General features: G+C 33.3%; 1 protein-coding gene across 2 annotated transcripts in view; it reads right to left on the bottom strand.

Annotated features, from left to right (window-relative positions):
• Mfe2 (peroxisomal Multifunctional enzyme type 2) overlaps positions 1–20,499 on the bottom strand; it is a 668,623-nt gene that overhangs the window by 181,823 nt on the left and 466,301 nt on the right. For both annotated transcript variants that reach the window (XM_090390952.1, XM_090390951.1), the window contains exon 23: positions 455–596. In XM_090390952.1, coding sequence (XP_090247078.1) covers positions 455–596 — 142 coding nt within the window. The remainder of the gene's footprint in view (positions 1–454; positions 597–20,499) is intronic.

A 20,499-nucleotide genomic window follows, 5' to 3' on the forward strand; every position in this document is an offset into this window, starting at 1 on the left:
TCCATTACTTTAGATAGGACTGAGATAAGCAAGATAGGGAAGTAGTTGGACAGCAGTGACTTGTCACCCTTCTTGGGAATGGGTTGAATATAGGCCAGTTTCAAAGTTTTGGGACAGATACCAGTGGAGTAAGTGTATATATGTTATGACTGTATGCCTACGTCTAAGTTTTGGGAAGTGATTGCTGTTAAGCTTTTATAATTTTTTAAATTAATTATACATCTATACCCGCTTCTCTGGAGTCTGACAGTGTTTCCTCCTACTGTGCAGCTGCGACTGAGACATTGCATGACTCGTATTTTAGTGTATTCATAATTTAAATGTTCTTACCAATTCTTCTGCCTCCTTCCTAAATAAAGCCCATGACCATTGAGTGAAATATACAGAATAAATTCTATTTAGATTTCTCTTACATGTGTGAAGCTGTTATTTAAAACATTATACTTTTACTTACTCCACTGGCAAGCCTGAGCACCATTTTTCAAAATATTCCACTGATATACAGTTTGAATAGATGACACAAGATGAGGATTATTTTGTACTCTCTTTTCTATTGATGCAAAAACTTTATCTGATTTCAGTGAAATGCTATTATCCTAAAAGAAAACAAAATGATGATTAACTTTTCATGATTCTTAAAAGCTCACTGAAAGTACACACTGCATTTTTTAATTATTTTAAAAATTTTAATTATCTTGTAATCTCTATTATGGGGTTAAGCTATGATCCACAAAGCCTTTTCTTTTTCAAATGATCAATGCGCAAGAGGAGAAATAATGATCATAACTATTTTTTGTTTCTATATATATATATTAAGAAAAGTCAAAAATGTGTGCACAGTAGCAAATTAACTTTATTACACATTTTATAATTATTAAGAAACCTCCAGGGAGTCAGGAATTCATCGATGAAGGTCATACTATTTGCACCAGCTGTCATACTTGTTTGTGAATTCATTCATCCAACAGCAATCCATTTTAATCATGCACAACTCAGAGAAAAATCTAGTCCTTACCCCCTTCATTCTCAACTTCCAAGGATGCCCATGCATCTTTTCCCCACCCTCCATAAAATGAAAAATTTCATTTACTGAAATTCCGTATAACCTTTTCAGAAGCTTGCAACTCTAAATCATATACACCCCCTCTATCTCCTGTTTGCTAGTGTTTGCAGCCTACAATTCTCAATCTGTCTTCATAATCAGTATTCCACCTGATATCATTTTTGACATTCTCCTTTGCACTGTATCAGAATAACAATGGATACCAGGAGACCAGACCTGTGCATAATAGTCCAAGTACGGTCTTATCAAGGCCTTGTAAAGAGGCAAAATGACTTCCTTATCTATAAATTAAAGATGCCAAGAAATTATATTCTTGGATTAATCCTTTATCCAAGTGTAAGCAAATAAAGTTTGCACGGGAAGTAACTTCACGACTGGGCAACTCAGAGGCTAATGACTTCAACATCACTTGCCTTAGTATCCCATAATGCAAATCACATATCCTTATGGAGATGTTCTGGATGTTTTGGCTACTTGTATATGGAAATATGACTTCTGCATTACTTCAACCTTGGTATCACTTCTGTGTCTAACTCCCACTGATGAGACTTCAATAAATGTCAAAACTGGTCTGGGTAGCAGCCCTTCCCATAATGAATATCATTATACATGTCCGTAAGGATATGTGCTTTGTATTATGGGATACTAAGGCAAGTGATGTGAAGTCGTTAGCTTCTATAAATGAGTTGCCTAGTTTTGAAGTTACTTCATGTGCAAACTTTGCTTACACTTGGATAAAGGATTAAATCAAGAACATGATTTTCTGGCATCTTTAATTTATAGTATAACTAAGTGGAAAAACTTTCAATGACTTCCTTATCTTTACATGTCAAGGTTTGTTTCAGCATTGCAATTATTCCCTGAGTTGTATTTACAATTTTTGCTATATAACCCTTGAACTTCAACCTTTTTTTTTGTCTACTAAACCTCCAGATCCCTAGTTTCAACAGTTTCTTCTAGCATAATCCCACGTATATAATACAATCACACTGAAGTGTATGACCATATATTAACAATGCATGGACAGCTATTTTGACATGCCCACAAATCCAGCCTATTCAAGTCATTCTGCATGTAACATATATCAGAAGCACTCCTGATTACACTATCTTTTTATCATCGGCAAATAGCTGTATATTGCATGTCAAATCCTTTACAATGTCATTAATGAACAGATTGAATAACAATGGACCAAGGACTGGGCCTTGAGGCATCCCACTGGTTACCTTTAATCTTGCAGATTCACTCCCCCATATGACTTTTTGATATGTCAGTCAGCCATCCTCTTATCCATGCCAATAGTTTATAATCTAATCCCATATTCTCTAATTCATACAACAGTCTTCCACGCTGTATTCTGTCAATTCTCCATCTTATGCCTTAGCAAAATCCAAAAGTATCATGGTGTATGCATTCCCCCTTGTCTAATTCAGTGCCTAATATTATTATAGACTGTGAGCAAGATGCTAAAATATGACTTTCCCTTGGTAAATCCATGCTGTTCATTGCAAAGTAGAGATTCTCTGTCAACCCATTTCTAAATGTGAGCCCTAACCAACTTTTCCAAAATCTTCACCACCACTCCTGAGATACTGATTGGTTAATAGTTGGATACATTGGTCTTTGCACCACCTTTGTGTAATGGGGATTACCATACATTCTTTCCACTCTTGTGGAATCTTCCCTGTTCTGAGATTCAAATTATATAGACTGATCAAAGGAATAGCCAGTTCAGCTGAATATTCTTTCAGCATCCGTGCTGATATTCCATCAATTCCTATTGAGAATTCTTATTCAGTTTGTGGAACAGCTCTAGTACTTCCTTCTGATGAATTTCCTCACATGGTGAAGAGGTAAGGTGAGTTCAGTGTTGCTCATATCAAGTTGAAAGCTTTTAGCAACTACTCGTTAGTTGATCACTGAATGTTCCTGTTAAGAATTATGCAAGCATACTTAAAGGCGAAAAAAAATTTTGGAAATGGTTGCAAAGATCAGATTTTTACTTTATGACAAGTAAATGAGAAATCATAGTAATATAACAAAATCTACACTCAAGTTCCATATATCTGAAAAAAGAATATGGCAACGTGCCCAGAGAAAAGTTATTCAAAATGTCAAAATTATATGGTGTAAATGGGACATATCTAACAATAGTCTATATTTGAGTTGAAAGTTGGTCATTAGAATTGAAGGAGGTAAAGAAAGATGGTTTGATGTTAAGTCAGGTGTTAAACAAGGGTACACATCATTTACACCATTATTCATCATCTACACAGATCACAGTATGAAGAAAAGTTAATTATAAAATTAAACATGTACTATAGTAAAAATTATTCATTGTACAAATATTTCATCTTATGCATTATAAGACATTAGCATAACTGATGAACACAGTGAGGAATTTTAACCAAAGAAACAGAATACTTGCATTACATTAGAATCCCTCTAGGCATGCAGTCACAAGCTTTTCAGGATAAACACACTAATGGAGTGAAAATAAAATTCGATTAAAATATAACCTATTTAATGCAGTTAAGGGGTGCTTAAGGGTCAAAGCTGTATAACTGAGAGGAGACCTCCACATAGCCTTTAAAGGAATGGAGAGAACCGACCAGGGCTTCTGATCTAATGTCCAGTCCTCACCTTCTTGTGGTGCACCCTGTTGGGTGTCTACCTGGATACTGAACGAACGAGGAAGGGCTGGCAATTTGGAATTTAGCCGACCAAATTGTATTCTTATTGGCTTAAACCAATATACAAAAATGATGGTACAACATGACAAAATTTCATACCGGCTGGGGCATTGCCCGGTTAAACAAGGCACACATTGTTTTAGCCAAGAAATCAGGATGAACTGCGAAAAGTTCAGCTACTGGAACAAATCTGAAAGCACACCTCAACTCAACATCACCAGAGTTTAAGATCGGTACTATCAACATATATATCAACAGAAGTCTGAATGGCAAAGAAATGGAGCTAGCTGAAGAATTAGATAAGTACCAGATCGACATAATAGGGGTGACTGAAACAAAAAAGACAAAAACTGGTGGGATTTTTCTGAGCAATAAATACAAAATGTTATATTCAGGAAATGACAATCAAGGAAAAGAAGGAGTAGCCATAGTATATTCAACACAAAATCCGAGGCTAATCTTCTTGAATGGCAGGCAGTTTCAAGTAGAGTGATGTGAGCTAATATCAGAATCGGGAATTGGACAATGAGACTTATTTGTGCCTATGGTCCCACAGAAGATTCTACTAAGGTACAAATGGAGGAATTTTTTTATGCTTTAGAAAAAGCAACTGACACAATTAAAAATGAAAAGTTGGTCCTTGTTGGGGATCTAAATAGCAGAGTGGGAAATGATTGTCAGACATACAAAAATATTTTGGGAAAATTTGAAGAAAAGAGCAAAACTAATAATAATGGCAAATACCTGTTGGATTTCTGCTCAGGACATGGACTGGTTATTACTAACATGACGTTCCAACATAAAAATGTGCACAAATTCACATGGAGAGAAGAGCCAAGGAATAAGAAAAGTCTCAGTGACTATGTTATTGTTGATAGTGATGTTTTCTCCCTGGTGCAGGACACCAGAGTGTACAGAGGATTTAAAATTGGAAGCGATCACTATTTAGTCTCGAGCAGGATGAAATTGAATTTCATAGTGAAATGAATAACATATAAGAAAGTTTTAAAGCGAATAAAAGTTGAGCAGCTCTCAGATGCAAACTGTAGACTAAAATACACAAAGATTATTCAAGAAAAAATGAAAGAGTTTGAGAACACAAACCAAACCTTGGAGATTCAGTGGCAAGCCTTGAAGCAAACCTTGATTGATTCAGCCAGAGAAGCATGTGGTGAGGTTGTCTGCAAGGATATAAAAATTAGAACTCCATGATGGACACAGGAAGTCAAAGAGGCAGTGAAGGAAAAGAAGAAAGCATATCAAACTTTCCTGCCAAATAAGTCAGATTGTGCTCTTAGAGAATACAGAAACAAATGTAAGAAAGCTAAACACTGTGTAACACTAGCTAAACAAAAGTCATGGGAGGACTTTGGCAAGAATATATAAAATAATCATCAAGAAAGGACTTTGGCAAGAACATAGAAAATAAACATCAAGAAAGTGGTAAGATATTCTGGAGGTTGTTGAAGAAAGCTTAGAAATGGAGGAAAGAGTGCTGTAAAAGGAGTTAGAGATTATAAAGGTGACATGAAAATGGAAAAAAAAGATATCCTTGAAGTATGGAGTAATTACTTCGAAAAATTGCTAAATGAAACAAGCAGTGATAGCACAGTGGTAAAAAACACTCAACAGGAATACATATCCAATACTTGAAGTAGAAAAAGCCATCAAAGGCTTGAAATATGGAAAGGCAGCAGGAGAAGATGATAGTCGACCAGAAATGCTGAAGTATGGTGGTATAAAAGTCTTACGGTGGCTGCACTGCATAGTTCAGAAAGCCTGGACAGAGGGACGAATTCCCGATCATTGGAGTAGAGCTCTCATAGTACCCATATATAAAAAGGGAAATAAAACTGAATGCAAGAATTACTGAGGTATTTCCCTACTGAGTGTTCCTGACTAAATTGAATGACTGTTGTTATAGATATGGTATGAAAGTCAGCAATAAAAAGACAAAGACAATGGAAATAGGTAGAATGGTTGAAAATGTCAACTGTATTGTGAATGGAGAACCTGTGGAACAAGTAAAACATTTAAGCTATTTTGGCACTGTTTTTAGTGAAGATGGTAAATTAAATATGGAAATAGACAACAGAATCAACAAAGCCGGTTTGGAAGGAAGTCAATTGAATAAATTCATACAGAATAAGAGAAATTAGTCAGAACACTAAATTAGCTGTATACAAGACAGTGTTCAAACCAGTTTTAACTTATGTATCTGACAACTGGGTCAGAAGTAAAACACTTGACCAAAAACTAGGGACCGCAGATATGAGAGTCCTGAGAAAGATTAGAGGCATGAACAAATGGCATTAATGGCAATATCATATTAAAAACGATTATATTAGGAAAGAACGTGACATTGTCAGCATCTAGGAATGCGTTAGCAGAGCTAATCTCAGGTGGTATGGTCACCTAAACAGAATGAGCGAGGAAAGATTAGCAAAACAAGTGTTCTCTGCCAGGTTGGCAGCAAAACGACCCAGAGGAAGATCAAGATATAGGTGGATTGATACGGAACAAAGTGCCTTAGACGATAGAAATACAAGATCTGATAATGTTGGAATCTTGACAAGTAACAGACTGATTTGGAGGAAAATTGTAGACAGGAAGTTAGTAATGATGTAAATTTTTCATGTAGTACTATCATATCCTGTACACCCCTTGAGGATACATGTCAGGAATTTGATGATGGTTATGATAATACAGTTGAGGATAATTTCACAAACTTCAAGGTTAGTAAGGTGTTGATTATGATTTAGTCAATGAAATAAGGTTTGAGTGATTTCTTTGAATAAATGTTAATATTTATATATTGATCTATGTAATAGTTTGTTGTTATCCTGCTGAATCCTGTGGTTAGTGTTTCCAATTTCCATTTTGTGCTAGGCTAGATTATTGAAGTTTGTATTTCTGATCATCAAGATCATATCTGGCTCATCATATTTGACTTATCTTCCTGTTTGTCTATAGTAAGACAAGTTGCACTAACATGGTACTTGGTATAACATCAGATATCATTATAAATGAAAGTTTGTCCTTTGGAGAAGGTAACAGATTGTGAATTTTGGTGATGAGCTTAAAGGTAGTGATTAGTTTGTATTATTTTGTAATCTTTGCTTCAAGTTCAAAAAGGCCTTTAAGATTTAATTTTTTTGTGTGTGTTATTCTTTGGTTGTAATCATTTAGTAAAGTGGTGTTTAATAGTTTCCATTTCCTGTTTGAGCAATCTTTCTGAGGAACATTTGTGTGCTCCAGATGCTAAGTATTTTATAATATCACACTTCTGAGATGGATAATGAGCAGATGCATTAGAAATATACTGTCCTGTAAAAGTTGATTTTCAGTAGACAAGAGCAGAGAGAAAAATTCCTCTACATTCTTTCATCAGTGTAAATTTAATTTGAGGATGTAAACTGATTTTTTTTAGAAAAGAATACAGTTCTCGCTCTGTGCAATTCCAGATTGCAAAAACATCTATGTAGTAAGCCAAATAGACAGACACACAGAAAAAGAATTATTTCTTTATTCCAGGCATTCTGGATAAAGCGTGGAATCTCTCTCTCTCTCTCTCTCTCTCTGTCTTAACTCACAAAGGTGGTTAGCAAGGTTAAGTCATAGTGGTAATGCTATTGCAGTTCCTTCAACTTGTTTATATAGTTTGTCTTTCCACACAAAGTAACCAGATTTGATCCTGAGTATGAATAAGTCAACAATGTCTGATGGAAATTCTTGGGATTCTATTGTCTCAGTATGAGGAATACTCATGAAAATAGAGAAAATGACATACTAAGCATTACATCTGAAGATGACAGTTTTATGACTTGTGTGTTCTTGCAAGAAATTGTATTTTTTTTTCTTTTTTGAAAAAGTTGAGAAGCCAATGAGGTTTAAGAATGTTGAATAAAAATCTTGGTTTTTTTTTAACTGGGACCACTTATGAAATCCACAATAGGTCTGAGTGGACAATTATTTTTATGTAATTCTGATTAATCAAATAATCTAAGAGACCTTGCATAGTAGGGTCCGAGTTTTTTTTTATTTTTATTTTTAAATAGTTTCTTGATCTATGGATGTTTTATCCAATAGCTTGTTATTATTAAGTTGATTTCTGATAGAATCCCTACTTATCTGAGATCATGTATTCTGGTCCTGACAGAATAATTTCATTTCTAGGTCATAATCTTTAGAATCTAAGACTACAGTGGTGTTTCATTTGTCAGCTTCTGTTATAACTATGTATTGCATTTTGAAGACCTCAGCACTTTCAATTCAGACTGGGTGAAATCTCAAAAAGAAATCTGTTAGCCTCAATGGTAGAAAGATGATTGATGTTCTTTTCCATGTTGTGCATAAATTCTAGACAGGGGATTTGTTTTTGGTGAAATAGCAAGATGTATTAGAACATTCATTCATCTTCTGTGCAGGACAAACTGAAATTACTAACCCATTTGTCAGAGGGACAAACTTTCACCAATGATGCTATTTATTGTATACAAAGTACCATATTCATCAAACTTATTTTACCATCAACAAAGAAGCAGATCAGTTGAAAAATGCATTTTTGATCATTAAGACCATATCCACCTTATCAAAACCTCAATTGAGCTTAGCACAACATCAAATTGAAAAGACTAGCCAGGGTATCCAAAGGAATAACACCAAACTATTACATAGATCAATGTATAAATATGAACATTTATTCAAAGAAATTGCTGAAGCCATAGTTCTCTGTTTCTGTTGTTCAAATTCCTTACTGCTGTTTTTTTGCTTATGTCTTATGATATGCAAAACAAAATATTTGTACAATAAATACTTTTTACTGTATTACATGTGAATTTATAATAATGGAAACACCACAGATTTTATACAAGAAATATGAAGGAAAATGGCATTAAAGTTGAGTACAGAGATTAATCTTAGCTTTCTACTTTATACAGTGTGGTTTTACTCAAAATAAATCTAGTGTAATTCTGCAAGGTTCCCTAACTAAACTGAATAACAGCTATAATAAATTTTGAAATTTTGTCATGTTGTACCATCATTTTTTTATTTACAGAATACAGAGGTATTTCCCTACTGAGTGTTCCTGGCAAGATCTATGCAAGTATACTTGAAAAACGGTTGAGAAGAATTGTGGAAGAAAAGCTTGGTGAAGAACAAGCTGGATTCAGGCCAAACAGAGGCTGTCAGGATCAAATCTTCACTTTACGACAAATAGTCGAGAAAGCATGAGAATATAACAAAGATATGTATTTAAGTTTTGTCAATTTGGAAAAGGCATATGATAAGGTGCCAAGAGAGAAGCTATTCAATACGCTGCAGTCATATGGTGTCAATGGGGCATTATATCAAGCAATACTTAGTCTTTATTTGAGTTGTAAGTCAGCAGTTAGAATTGAAGTACACGAAGATGGTTTAATGTTAAATCTGGTGTGAGACAAGGATGTACATTATCCCATCTGTTATTCATTATCTATATGGATCACATTATGAAGGAAAGTGGTATTAAACACGATATCAAAATTGGAGATGTTAATGTCAGTTCTATGATTTATGCAGATGATGTTATACTTCTAAATAAATCCGCTACAAGTCTGCAAAATTCTCTGACTAAATTGAATAGTTGTTGTAATCGATATGGTATGAAGGTCAGCAATAAAAAGACAAAGACAATGAAAATAGGCAGAATCATTGAAAATGTCAATTGTGTTGTGAATGGAGAACCTGTGGAACAAGTAAAACATTTCAGCTACTTAGGCACAATTTTTACTGAAGATGGTAAATTAAATATAGAAATAGACAACAGAATCAGCAATGGAATAAGAGAGAAATTAGTCGGAACACTAAATTAGCTGTATACAAGACAGTGTTCAAACCAGTTTTAACTTATGGATCTGAGAGCTGGGTCAGAAGTAAAACACTTAACCAAAGACTGGAGACCACAGATATGAGAGTCCTGAGAAAGATTAGAGGCGTGAACAGATGGCATCAATGGCAATATCATATTAAAAACGAGGATATTAGGAAAGAACTTGATATGGTCAGCATCCAGGAATGCGTTAGCAGAGCTAATCTCAGGTGGTATGGTCACCTAAACAGAATGAGCGAGGAAAGATTAGCAAAACAAGTGTTCTCTGCCAGGTTGGCAGCAAAACGACCCAGAGGAAGACCAAGATATAGGTGGATTGATACGGTACAAAGTGCCTTAGACGATAGAAATATAAGATCTGATAATGTTGGAGTCTTGACAAGTAACAGACTGATTTGGAGGGAAAATTGTAGATAGGAAGTTAGTAATGATATAATTTTTTCATGTAGTACTATCATATCCTGTACACCCCTTGTGGGTACATGGCAGGAATTTGATGATGATGATAAATTTTGAATGAAGATAAGCAATTACAAAAACTATGAAAATAGGCAAGAACATTGAATTAACAGCATCCTGAATGGAGGACCTATAGACCATTTCAGCTATTCAGATATAATTTTTAGTAAAGATAGTAAATTAAATATGCAAATAAACAGAATTAGCAAAACTGGCATTGTAGAAAGTCAAGTGAATAAATTTTTATGGAATAAGAGAAATTAGTCAAAACACTAAACTCGCTACATAAAAGACAGCTTTCAAAACAATTTTAACTTATGGATCTCAGAGCTGGGTTAGAAATAAAACACTAGATCAAATATTGGAGACCCCAGATATGAAAAATATATATAATATATATATTTTTCATATATAAAAAATATATGAAAAAACAAATATATTAAGAAGGAACTTGACATTGTTATTGTTTAGGAATACGTGGGCAGAACTTATCTCAGTTGGTATGGTCACTTAAACAACACGAGAGACAAAAGGTAAGCAAAGTTAGTAATCATCATCATGCGTATCAAGGATTTAGGCCTAGTATGGCCTGTTCCGGCCTTAGAAGTCATCGTTTAAGAGGACGTCCTGTTTTTCTTTTTCCTAATGGCGTGTACTTTAAGGCTTGTTTTGGTAATCTTTCTGTTTTCATTCTTTGAATGTGATCCATCCATTTATGTTTATATTTTTTAATTTTTTCTATTACTGGTTCTTGGTTTAATTCTTTCATTACTTCTTCGTTTCTTTTGTGATCAAATAGGGTATACTTTGCAGTTTTTCTCATAAACTTCATTTCTGCTGTTATTAATCTTTGTTTGTCTTTTTGTTTTATTGTCCAGACTTCGCTTCCATCCATTAAAACTGGTAGGTTTCTTTTAACTTTGTCAAATGCTTTTTCAAAGTCTATAAATGCATATGTGTTTCTAAATTGTATTCTCTTCTTTTCTCTATTATTAATTTTAGACAAAAGGCCGGGTCTATACATGATCGTCCTTTTCTAAATCCATTGTGTACTTCTAAAATAAAGTTTCCGGAATATTTCGTTAGTTTGCTATTTAAAATTCTGCTATATATTTTATAACAGTAATTTAGTATACTGACACCTCTATAGTTTTTAGGGTCATCTCTATTACCTATTTTAAAGATAGGAATCACAATTGCTTTTTTCCATTCTATTGGGGGGATACCAGTTGAATAAATTTTATTTAAAAATAATAAGAGTCTTTCTTTCAATCTTGTTCCTGCGTATTTATATAGTTCTGAAACTAACTTATCTTCTCCAGGTGATTTTCCATTTCTTGTTTCTTTCAGGCTGATTTCTAATTCTTCTTCAGTTATTTCCTTTTCATTTTTGTTAATTGTTTGCCAGTTGTCTTTTTTAAAATATTTGTCTGTCCACAATTCTGTGTAGTAATTTAGAAATGCTTCTAATTTCAATTCAGTGTTTAATTTTATGTTTTCTTTGGTATCTGCATTTAAGTGTTTCAAAATCTTATATACATTGGGTCTTATTTATATAAATCATGTTCTAAATTAGAAACAAATTTTTTCCATGATTTTGTCTTTTTCTGACTTCTCTTTTAGGTATGGCTCTTATTCTTTTATATTTTATTTCATCTTCTAATCTTTTGCTGCTTAACCATTTGTGATAGGCTTCTTTTTTCTTTTTGATTATTTCTTTGATTGTATCATCCCAGATGTTCGGTTTTTTCTTTTTATTGAATTTTTTGGTCTTTCTTAAGCTTTCATTTGCTGCTGCATTTAGTATCAATTTTATATTAATCCATTCTAATTCTATTTCTTCATCTTGTACCCAAACATTGGTTAATTCTTTATTCATATAGCCATTGAACATTTGTGTCATTCAACAGTCTAGTTTTACAAATGTTTCAATTTTTCTTTCTGTTCTTGTTACTTGTAGCCATTTAGGGTAATCTTAATTTTATTTTAACAAGGAAGTGGTCACTGCTTATTTCATATCCTCTGTAAACTCTAACATGTAGTGAAAATTTTGATGTCTTTTCATTTAATATAAAATAATCTAATATTGATTTCCATGCTCTTGCTGCCCTAGTATATTTATGTATGTCTTTATGTTTATAGAAGGAATTCATTATTTTTAAGTTATTATAAACTACAAAGTCAATCAATTTTTTAACATTCCTGTTTAGAGTATATTCTCCATGTATTCCTATATTATTATTAATTTTCGAGTTTCCAATTCTTGCATTTAAGTCTCCTGCTAAAATTACGTAATCAAATAATAACAGTAATAATGCCAAAAACAAGTGTTCTTTGGCAGGATGGCAGGCAAAAGACCCAGAGGAAGACAAAGCTCCAATACACTAAGAAGTGCCTTAGAAGACCGAAATATAATATTTGAAAATATTGGAGTCCTGATAAACAAAAGATTAATTGGTAAGAAAACGGTTGATAGGAAAGTAGTACTATCACATAATATTCTGCGTGTCCATTGAGGGTACATATCAGGAATTTGATGATTTCACGAAAGAAAATACAAACCATGGCATTCAAAGGCAGAAATCATATTAGATCAACAATGGTCCAACATTAAATAGCAGAGCAGAAGTTTAAGTTGCATAATAATATATTGAAAAGGCAAAAATATAGATGAAAAAAATAAATACATTTCAGAAAATCTGTGGAACAATTAAAAGGAACGAGAAACCTTCATTTTATGAAACTGCCATCAACACTATTGTATGGTTCCAAAATATGGTCTATTAGAGAAAGATCCAAGAACAATACAGTTATTCATGTACAAAATGAATAATCTGCTATAATAACCTGAATAATTTGATATGCTGGACAATGAAGGTAACTGTTTTACTCAAACTCTCAAGGTTTACTAAAGATATGCAACATCATTAAATTCTGGATATGTACTTTCAGGATTGTACAGGATAGTATGATTTTACTTTAGAAGTCTAAACTTCTAAACGATCGCCCTATTTCTTGGACTTCAGTGGAAGTCCAACATCGAAGTAATGTTTTGTTAATCTTCCATTTTCAATTCTGTTTAAGTGACCATACCACACACAGATCAGCTCCGCTCATAAATTCCTGAAAGGTAACAATGAAGTTGGTTTCTAATATCTTCAATTTTGAATATTCTGTCATTGATGCCAAGTGTTCACCCTTTTTTCCAGAACTTTCATATTGTTAGATCTTGAATGAAGTTTTTTTGTTTTTTGTTTAGAAATACTTCATTCAGGATTTAACAAGTTTAACAAATCAACAAAGATATACTTGTACATAGGTAAAGATGCAGATTGTTCAAGGATTTATAAATGAATACCTTTAACGTAGAATTATGCTATAGAAAAATAATAAATGTAATCTGTTTTGTAAAGTTTAACAATGAAAGAAATATTCTATGAAAAATGTTTATTACGATGTAAGAATAAGAGTTCAAAGTTCACTGGCAAAACTTTCGGATAAATGTTTGACCTGCGGCAATCGAGTATGCATGGGGAGCGGTGCTCACTCATAATTCCCGGAAGACGCTGCAAAGGAGATCGTCTCGCGTGCAAAAAGATCGGTACAGGGGAGAAAACGTGATGCAGTGAGAAGGGCACAAGAGAAGTAACATAAAAGGAGTCCACTCCCCTTTCTCAAGGCTTTTTTCCTTCTTGCCTCTTCTTGGGTTCCAGATAGTCCTCTGCTGCTCGGCATCGACACCCATGGTTCCAGGTTCCTGGCTCAAAACGTCTCCGGAGATGAGTAGCTGAATATGACCATTGGAACAGCATGTCAGAAGGAGACAACTGGCGAAGGAGTGGGCCAAGCATGGACACATGGTCGGCCTTCCGTAGAGATCTGTACCTGATGATCGCCATGAATGACCAAGTGTATCAAAATTAAGCTGAGCTGTTTCAAGTCCACTTTGGAGGAAGAGACCTAATAATGAGTTCCAAGTCAAGCCATGTGAGACAATCGTCCAGACAAAGAACAAGCATTTCGTAAAAATAATTGAAGAATAAGTGACGGACCTGATGAATTTCCTGAAAGTTGGTAATGTACAACCTTTAGTGTTTCTTTTGTTGAGAAAGGGAAGAAATGTTATGAAAATGTTATGTTATGAATGTTATTTAGCAAGCAGGAACATTCTATTATAGAACTCTTAGCGATTATTTAGTAGTAGTATCATAGCTCCATGAACATATTAATGAGTGATTGTACAGATGAATAATGTTATGCATGTTATGTGAAATAGTTAAAGAAGTTAATAGAATAATTGTTTTGGAGGAAATTATAGATCGGTGTATTGATGAGAGCTAAGAATTAATCTAGTAGTAATAATTCATGATAAGATTCAGTTGTATCGATTGTGGTTGCCATAATTAGCTTTATAACCTAGAATGCCATCAATTTAGCTGAGTGTATAAATTATGGATATATATTCTAGGAATTCAATAAATGTGCTTTTGTATTTTAACCTGATTTGTGACCTGAGAATGAATCCAATGCACCACTCATTTTAATCAGAACCTGAGCGGAATAGATTTGCTTAATTGAGACCACGACTGCAAACAAAAATTAGCATAAGTGATTTAGGTAATTTGATATTAAGTGTATTTGATAGATTGATCAGTCTTGTCTATTTTCTAATTAAGGAGTAACTCCAGATAGTCGTTACAAAGGATTTGGCTCTAACCTGAGACAAACCTTTTGTTTAATTAACTAATACACGTGATCAATCACAGGGTCGGTCAAATGTGTAGATAGCTCTTCTACCACAAGTAGTGAAGAACAATTTTAAGTTAATCTCGCATTTTAGAGTGAACAAAACATACAGGTAAAAGCAACACCTTACACAATAAGAACAATAAATTAATGTAAGAAAAGACACGAAATATCATTAAAAGGGGAAGATTTAACAATATCTCTGGACCTTAGTCTTCGTTCATCTGTTTTATTTCTAACCCAGCTAAGATCCAAAACAGTTGGCTTGCCCACTCTTGTATATAGCTTAAATGCTCTGACTAATTTTTGCTCTTATTCCATATAAATTTATTCAGATGACTTCTAACTATACCTGCTTTGCTTATTCTCTTGTCTAATTCCATATCTAATTTGCAATATTCATTAAAAATTGTCACTAAATAGCTAAAATATTTTACTTTTTTAATGTTTTGCTCTATGGATTCTCCATTCAGCTGATTTTTTATCCTCCCCCCCCCCTTCTTTCCTGCCTATTTTTATGTCAGATTTGCTTAGAATGAAAAGCATTTTAACATCTTTTACTATCTTTACTCACTGGTTGATTTCCTTACATTTTCTCTCAGAGCATATTCTGGTTTACTTGCCAAGAACTTTCAAATATGCTTTCTTTTTCATGATTGCCGCTAATATCCTGAATCTGCCATGGAGGATTTATTTATATATTTTTTAAAATCCTTACAGACAATTTCACATGCTCCCTTGCTTAATCAATGTTTTCTTCTATCGGCCACTGAGTGTTTAGCATATGGTTCATGCTTTTGAACTCTTCCATTTTTTCCCTTTCCAGTGGTATTTATATATTTGATTCTATAGTTGACCTCTGAAAGCTGCACAATCTTGTAGTTTTCAAAACTTTCTTACACATTTTTCTTTTGAAAATGATATTCATTTTTATCTTAATTAAAACTAAATGGTGATCGCATCCTATTTCAAATCCCTTGTTACATTCTTGTGTCTTGAACTAGAAGGAAGATATTGCAATCAACAATAACACGTTAATGAGAATTTATACGCATGTAGGAACATGGTGTTAGTAATGATGAATAGAAATCCAGCTGCTTATTTACCATAATCATTAGCTTTGCTCTTTAATTTTTTTTTTTTTTTTTATTTATTTAATTTTTCCAAAATATTTCTATATGCCTGGTATTAATTTCCCGCTCTGCAATAGGAATCTCTAACTTGAAATTTTTTCTCCACTTTTTTACCTCAGTGGAATCTTCTTCCAGTTCCCCATTTTGTCTACATTACTCTACCTGAAATTGCCTGCATTCCAACATATTATCTTCAAGTGGTGTTGAATACTGAAAGTACTCCTTCCTCTCCCTGATCATCACTTCCTGAATATAACATCTTATTATTAAAAATAATCTCAATTCACCTGTCTTCTTTGCTTCAAGCAACACCATTTATTTCAATAGAATACTTCTAAGTCTTTTGCTGGTTTGATTTGTTTTCATTGATGCTTCTTAAGTTGACAATGATGCCTATCTTAAATTTAACTAGTGTAGAGTTTGATCCAGTACCTGATTTCACCATTCATCCTGGTTCTCTGACAAACAGTGGTACCTTCTTTAACTGAGCACTGCCACAGTGATGAACTGTTCAAGTTTGTCTATCTGGATTTAAACAAGATTTCATCTTGTTGTACCATTACTGTCTTTTGTTTTAAGTCAATACAGAATGCAGTTTAGTGAGTTAATCTGAAACTCCCGACCTGTCTTTGTTTACTCAGTATCCAGGCAGATAACTATTAATGGGATACAGCATGAGAAGCTGAGGGATGGACATTAAATCAGAAACCTTGATTAGTTCTCTGCATCTCTTAAAGGCTATTTTGAGATCTCCTCCAAGTTATCTAATCTGGCCCTTAAGCAACCTGCTAAGGGCCAGATTAGATAATTAGATTAGACAGGAAAGCCTAGCTTAAAGTGCTTAATTAATCCATCAATTAATGCAGGCTAAGCGAAATCGCCTTAAGCAAATACAATAAACAATAGGCATAATTATAATTTATCCATCAGTTAACGTAAATTTGGAAAAAAAAATTACAGTATAAGCTATATTAGAGGATGAAATCATCAAAGTTGATAAAAATCAATTGTTTAAATTTTTATTTAATGTCTAAACAATTGATTGAGCTACTTTTTTTTTTGCAAAAAAAAAAAAAAAAAAAAAAAAAAATTTGAATTGTGCTTGACTTTTTCATCTTTTCATGCAATCTGCGACGATAGCTGCCAATCACTTTACCAAGAATTATGCAGACTTAAAATCTTCGTTCCGTATCAGGATCAGCATCAAACAAAATTTCATTAGCATACTCAGTGTGATTGAAAACTAGCTCAAGTTCTTTTGCAGTTAGCTTCTTAGTTGTAACATTTTCATCATCTTCTTCATATGCATGCTGTTCTTCTAGTTCAGGGGTTGGTAAACTGTGGCTCGCAAGCCACATGCGGCTCTGAAGTAAAATTGAAAATAAAAAAAAAAAACTATCATAATTTCATTTATAAAATTTTTAAAGGATTTTATTCACATAACATAATGGTGACTAATTAGGATTAGGTTTTAGGGTGCCTTGACATCTGAGGTCATTTGCAGAGCAACAAAGTGACTAATAAGTGAGCGCACAGACGCCCGTGGGATTTTTTTTGTGATTTTTTTTCTTCATTTAATAAAGATATAATTAATATTAAAACTTGTTATATCACTATAAATTTACTATAATATTACTTTAAATTTTCCTTATTTGTAAAAATATATTTATGGCTCTTGAATAATTTTTAAATTGTTGTGAGGGACAGGTTTAGCTCTTCCGTCTCAAAAGTTGGCAGACCCCTGTTCTAGTTGAAGGAGATCATTCTTGCTTAACTGTTCTGAATGGGAATCGAGCAAGTTTCTCACATCTTAATTATCCAGTTCATTAAATCCAAGTTCTTTTTCAATTGTGCCAATTTTTTCTATTTTGTGCACGATATACTAATACAGGCTTGAGTTTAAAGTCGCCTTCTGCATTACCTCCTAATAAAAGCATAACACGATCTTTAGATAGTTTGTATCCTTGTTGAAATGCCTCAGTTTTAGCTAAGAAAGTTCTGTTGGCATATGCTTCTGAAAGAGACCAATTTCACCGACGTTGAATATTTGATGATCGTCATAATCACCTCCTGAATTATGCTTTGCAATTCTTCAGGAAACTTGGCTGCAGAATCTTTATCAGCACTAGCAGATTCCCCCAGTTATTCTTACGTTATGCAGTCCAGTTCGATTTTTAAAATGGTCAAACCATCCGAAACTTGCAGTAAAGCTTTCAACACTCATCTTGAAATTTGGTCTCTTTCAATTTGGTAAAATTATTGAGAGCTTTTGTCTGAATATTCCCTGTATTAAGAGGTATTCTTTTTTAGTTATAATCCTCAATCCAGAATGATAGAAGACACTCCATCTCTATCATTAAATGGCTTCTATTTCAGTTGATTTGAATGCTCAAAGAAATAGTAGCAACTATTCCTTGTTCTTTGTATTATTTAATATAGTCCAAACTGTAGACTCACTGTATCCTAGGTCTCACACAATCATTGTATTACTAGCTCCACTTTCATATCTCTTAATGACTTCCAGCTTTTCCGTTCGCTGTAGATTGGTGGCAAAAAATTTTGCGTGATGTAAAAAAAATGGGCTAACTGATTAACGTACATATCAAATTCACATTAAGAGAGGTTTTCCTGTATATATATATATATATATATATATATATATATATATATATATATATATATATATATATATATGATGATGATGATGATTTAATCCTTCAGTCATATGTGACTCTTGGTAACTTGGTAGGCAAGTGTTCTTGCCTACAAAGATTCTGTTAAAATTTATTTGTAGCACAGTTCACCATTGTTCCCCCAACCCCCCATTTTATCTGGGCTTGGGACTTATATATAACTGATTAATCAGACTTATGGCTGGGTTGTAAGTATTCATGGCTGTAATACATGTGTTCATGGGGCCAGTTTGCCTGTTCTCAGGGGATGAAAAACCAGAGTTTCTGGGAGAAAAAAAACCAGTCTACCTCTGTATGAGACCAGCTAACTCACCTTTCGTTAAAAGAGACTAGATAAAGGTTCCTCACATCATGGACGGGAAGCAAACCCAGGCCTATCTGACCAAAGGGCTTTGCCCACACCGATTGAGCTACAGAGGCTTATATGAAGAAGCAACTGTTAGCCAAGCATTTAAAACTATATAAAAAAATAGTCCAAGACATCTTCTTAGGCTATTTTCCCAAAAAACCATTAATAAGTGTTCAACATGTACACTTTCATTAGATGAAATAATGTGAATTAAGCTATTTTAATTTGAAAATTAAGTAAACTTATTACTGTAGTGTGTATATAATAGTAGCTGCATTAATGAAACTAAACACACACTTTTTTCTTCCCTTTTGTGATAAGCAAAGAAAGAAGCTGTGCAGCAGAAAAAATTAGCTTACTGTAGATCTAAGAAACAAGATCTTGTTTTGCTCTATGGAATAAACTTATATATATATATAAAATGAAACAAAAAGAAGAATTAACCACCATAAACCATAAAAGAATGAACTTTTTTCCAAAGAACAAAACTTTAAATTTTGAGATATACAATCTCATGAAACTTAACATTATGGTTTTCTGCAAGGATGGGAAAATTGAAAATCTATGGTGGATTCAAAAATTTAAGAGTCAGTAATGGAAAAGAAGAAAGCATACTGAAAAGTCCTTACCAAGTAAGCTGGAAAAAGTCTTAAGAGAATATAGAGAAATGTAAGAGCTAGGCTATGTGTAAAAATATAAACTAAAGTATGGGAAGAATTTGTTAAGCATATAGAAGATAAATAAGATTAAACACATTCTGGAGGCTACCTACTGACAAAGTTTAAAAAGGAAGAAGTGTACTGTAAAAGGAATCAGACATGGTACAGGTAATACAAAAATTAAAGATAATGATATCCTTGATGTTTGGAGTAATTATTTAGAAAAATATGTAACACAAAATGACAGAATAATGCTAGAAATATTCAAGAGGAATGCAATCAGGAGAACATGGCACCTGAGTTAGAAAAAGCCATTAAAAAATCAGAAATGCTCAAACATAAGGGTATAAAACTTTTACAGTGGTTGCACTGAATACCTTAGAAGGCTGAACTATAAAAAATAGAAATAAAACTGAATTGAGAATTACATAGGAATTTCTCTTCTAAGTGTTACAGGCAAGCACAAGCATAGTTGAGAAGATTCCACGAAAAACTCTAGAAGAGAAACTTGGAGAAAATATTCAGGCCAAAGAGAGCTCAGAGCTTGTCAAAAGCAGATTTTCATTTTAAAAAAATCATTCAGAAATTATGAGAATATAACAAGAAACTATTTGGTTTGTAGATCTAGGAAAAGCAGTTCAGAATACTAAAATTATATAATGAATGGAACATAATACAGAGCAGAAGAAAGTATATATTTAAAGCTTTAAGTGCAGGAAGGTGGCTTGATTTAAAATCATGTATGAGACAAGAGAATCATCTCCATTCTTAATCATCATCAATATGGATCACATTATAAAAGACAGTGGCATTAATCCTGAAATCAGAATTG

The sequence above is a fragment of the Typopeltis vanoorti genome, chromosome 3 (assembly GCF_054136105.1).
Source record: "Typopeltis vanoorti isolate ZY-2024b chromosome 3, IOZ_Tvanoo_1.0, whole genome shotgun sequence".
NCBI classification, from domain to species: Eukaryota; Metazoa; Arthropoda; class Arachnida; order Uropygi; family Thelyphonidae; genus Typopeltis; species Typopeltis vanoorti.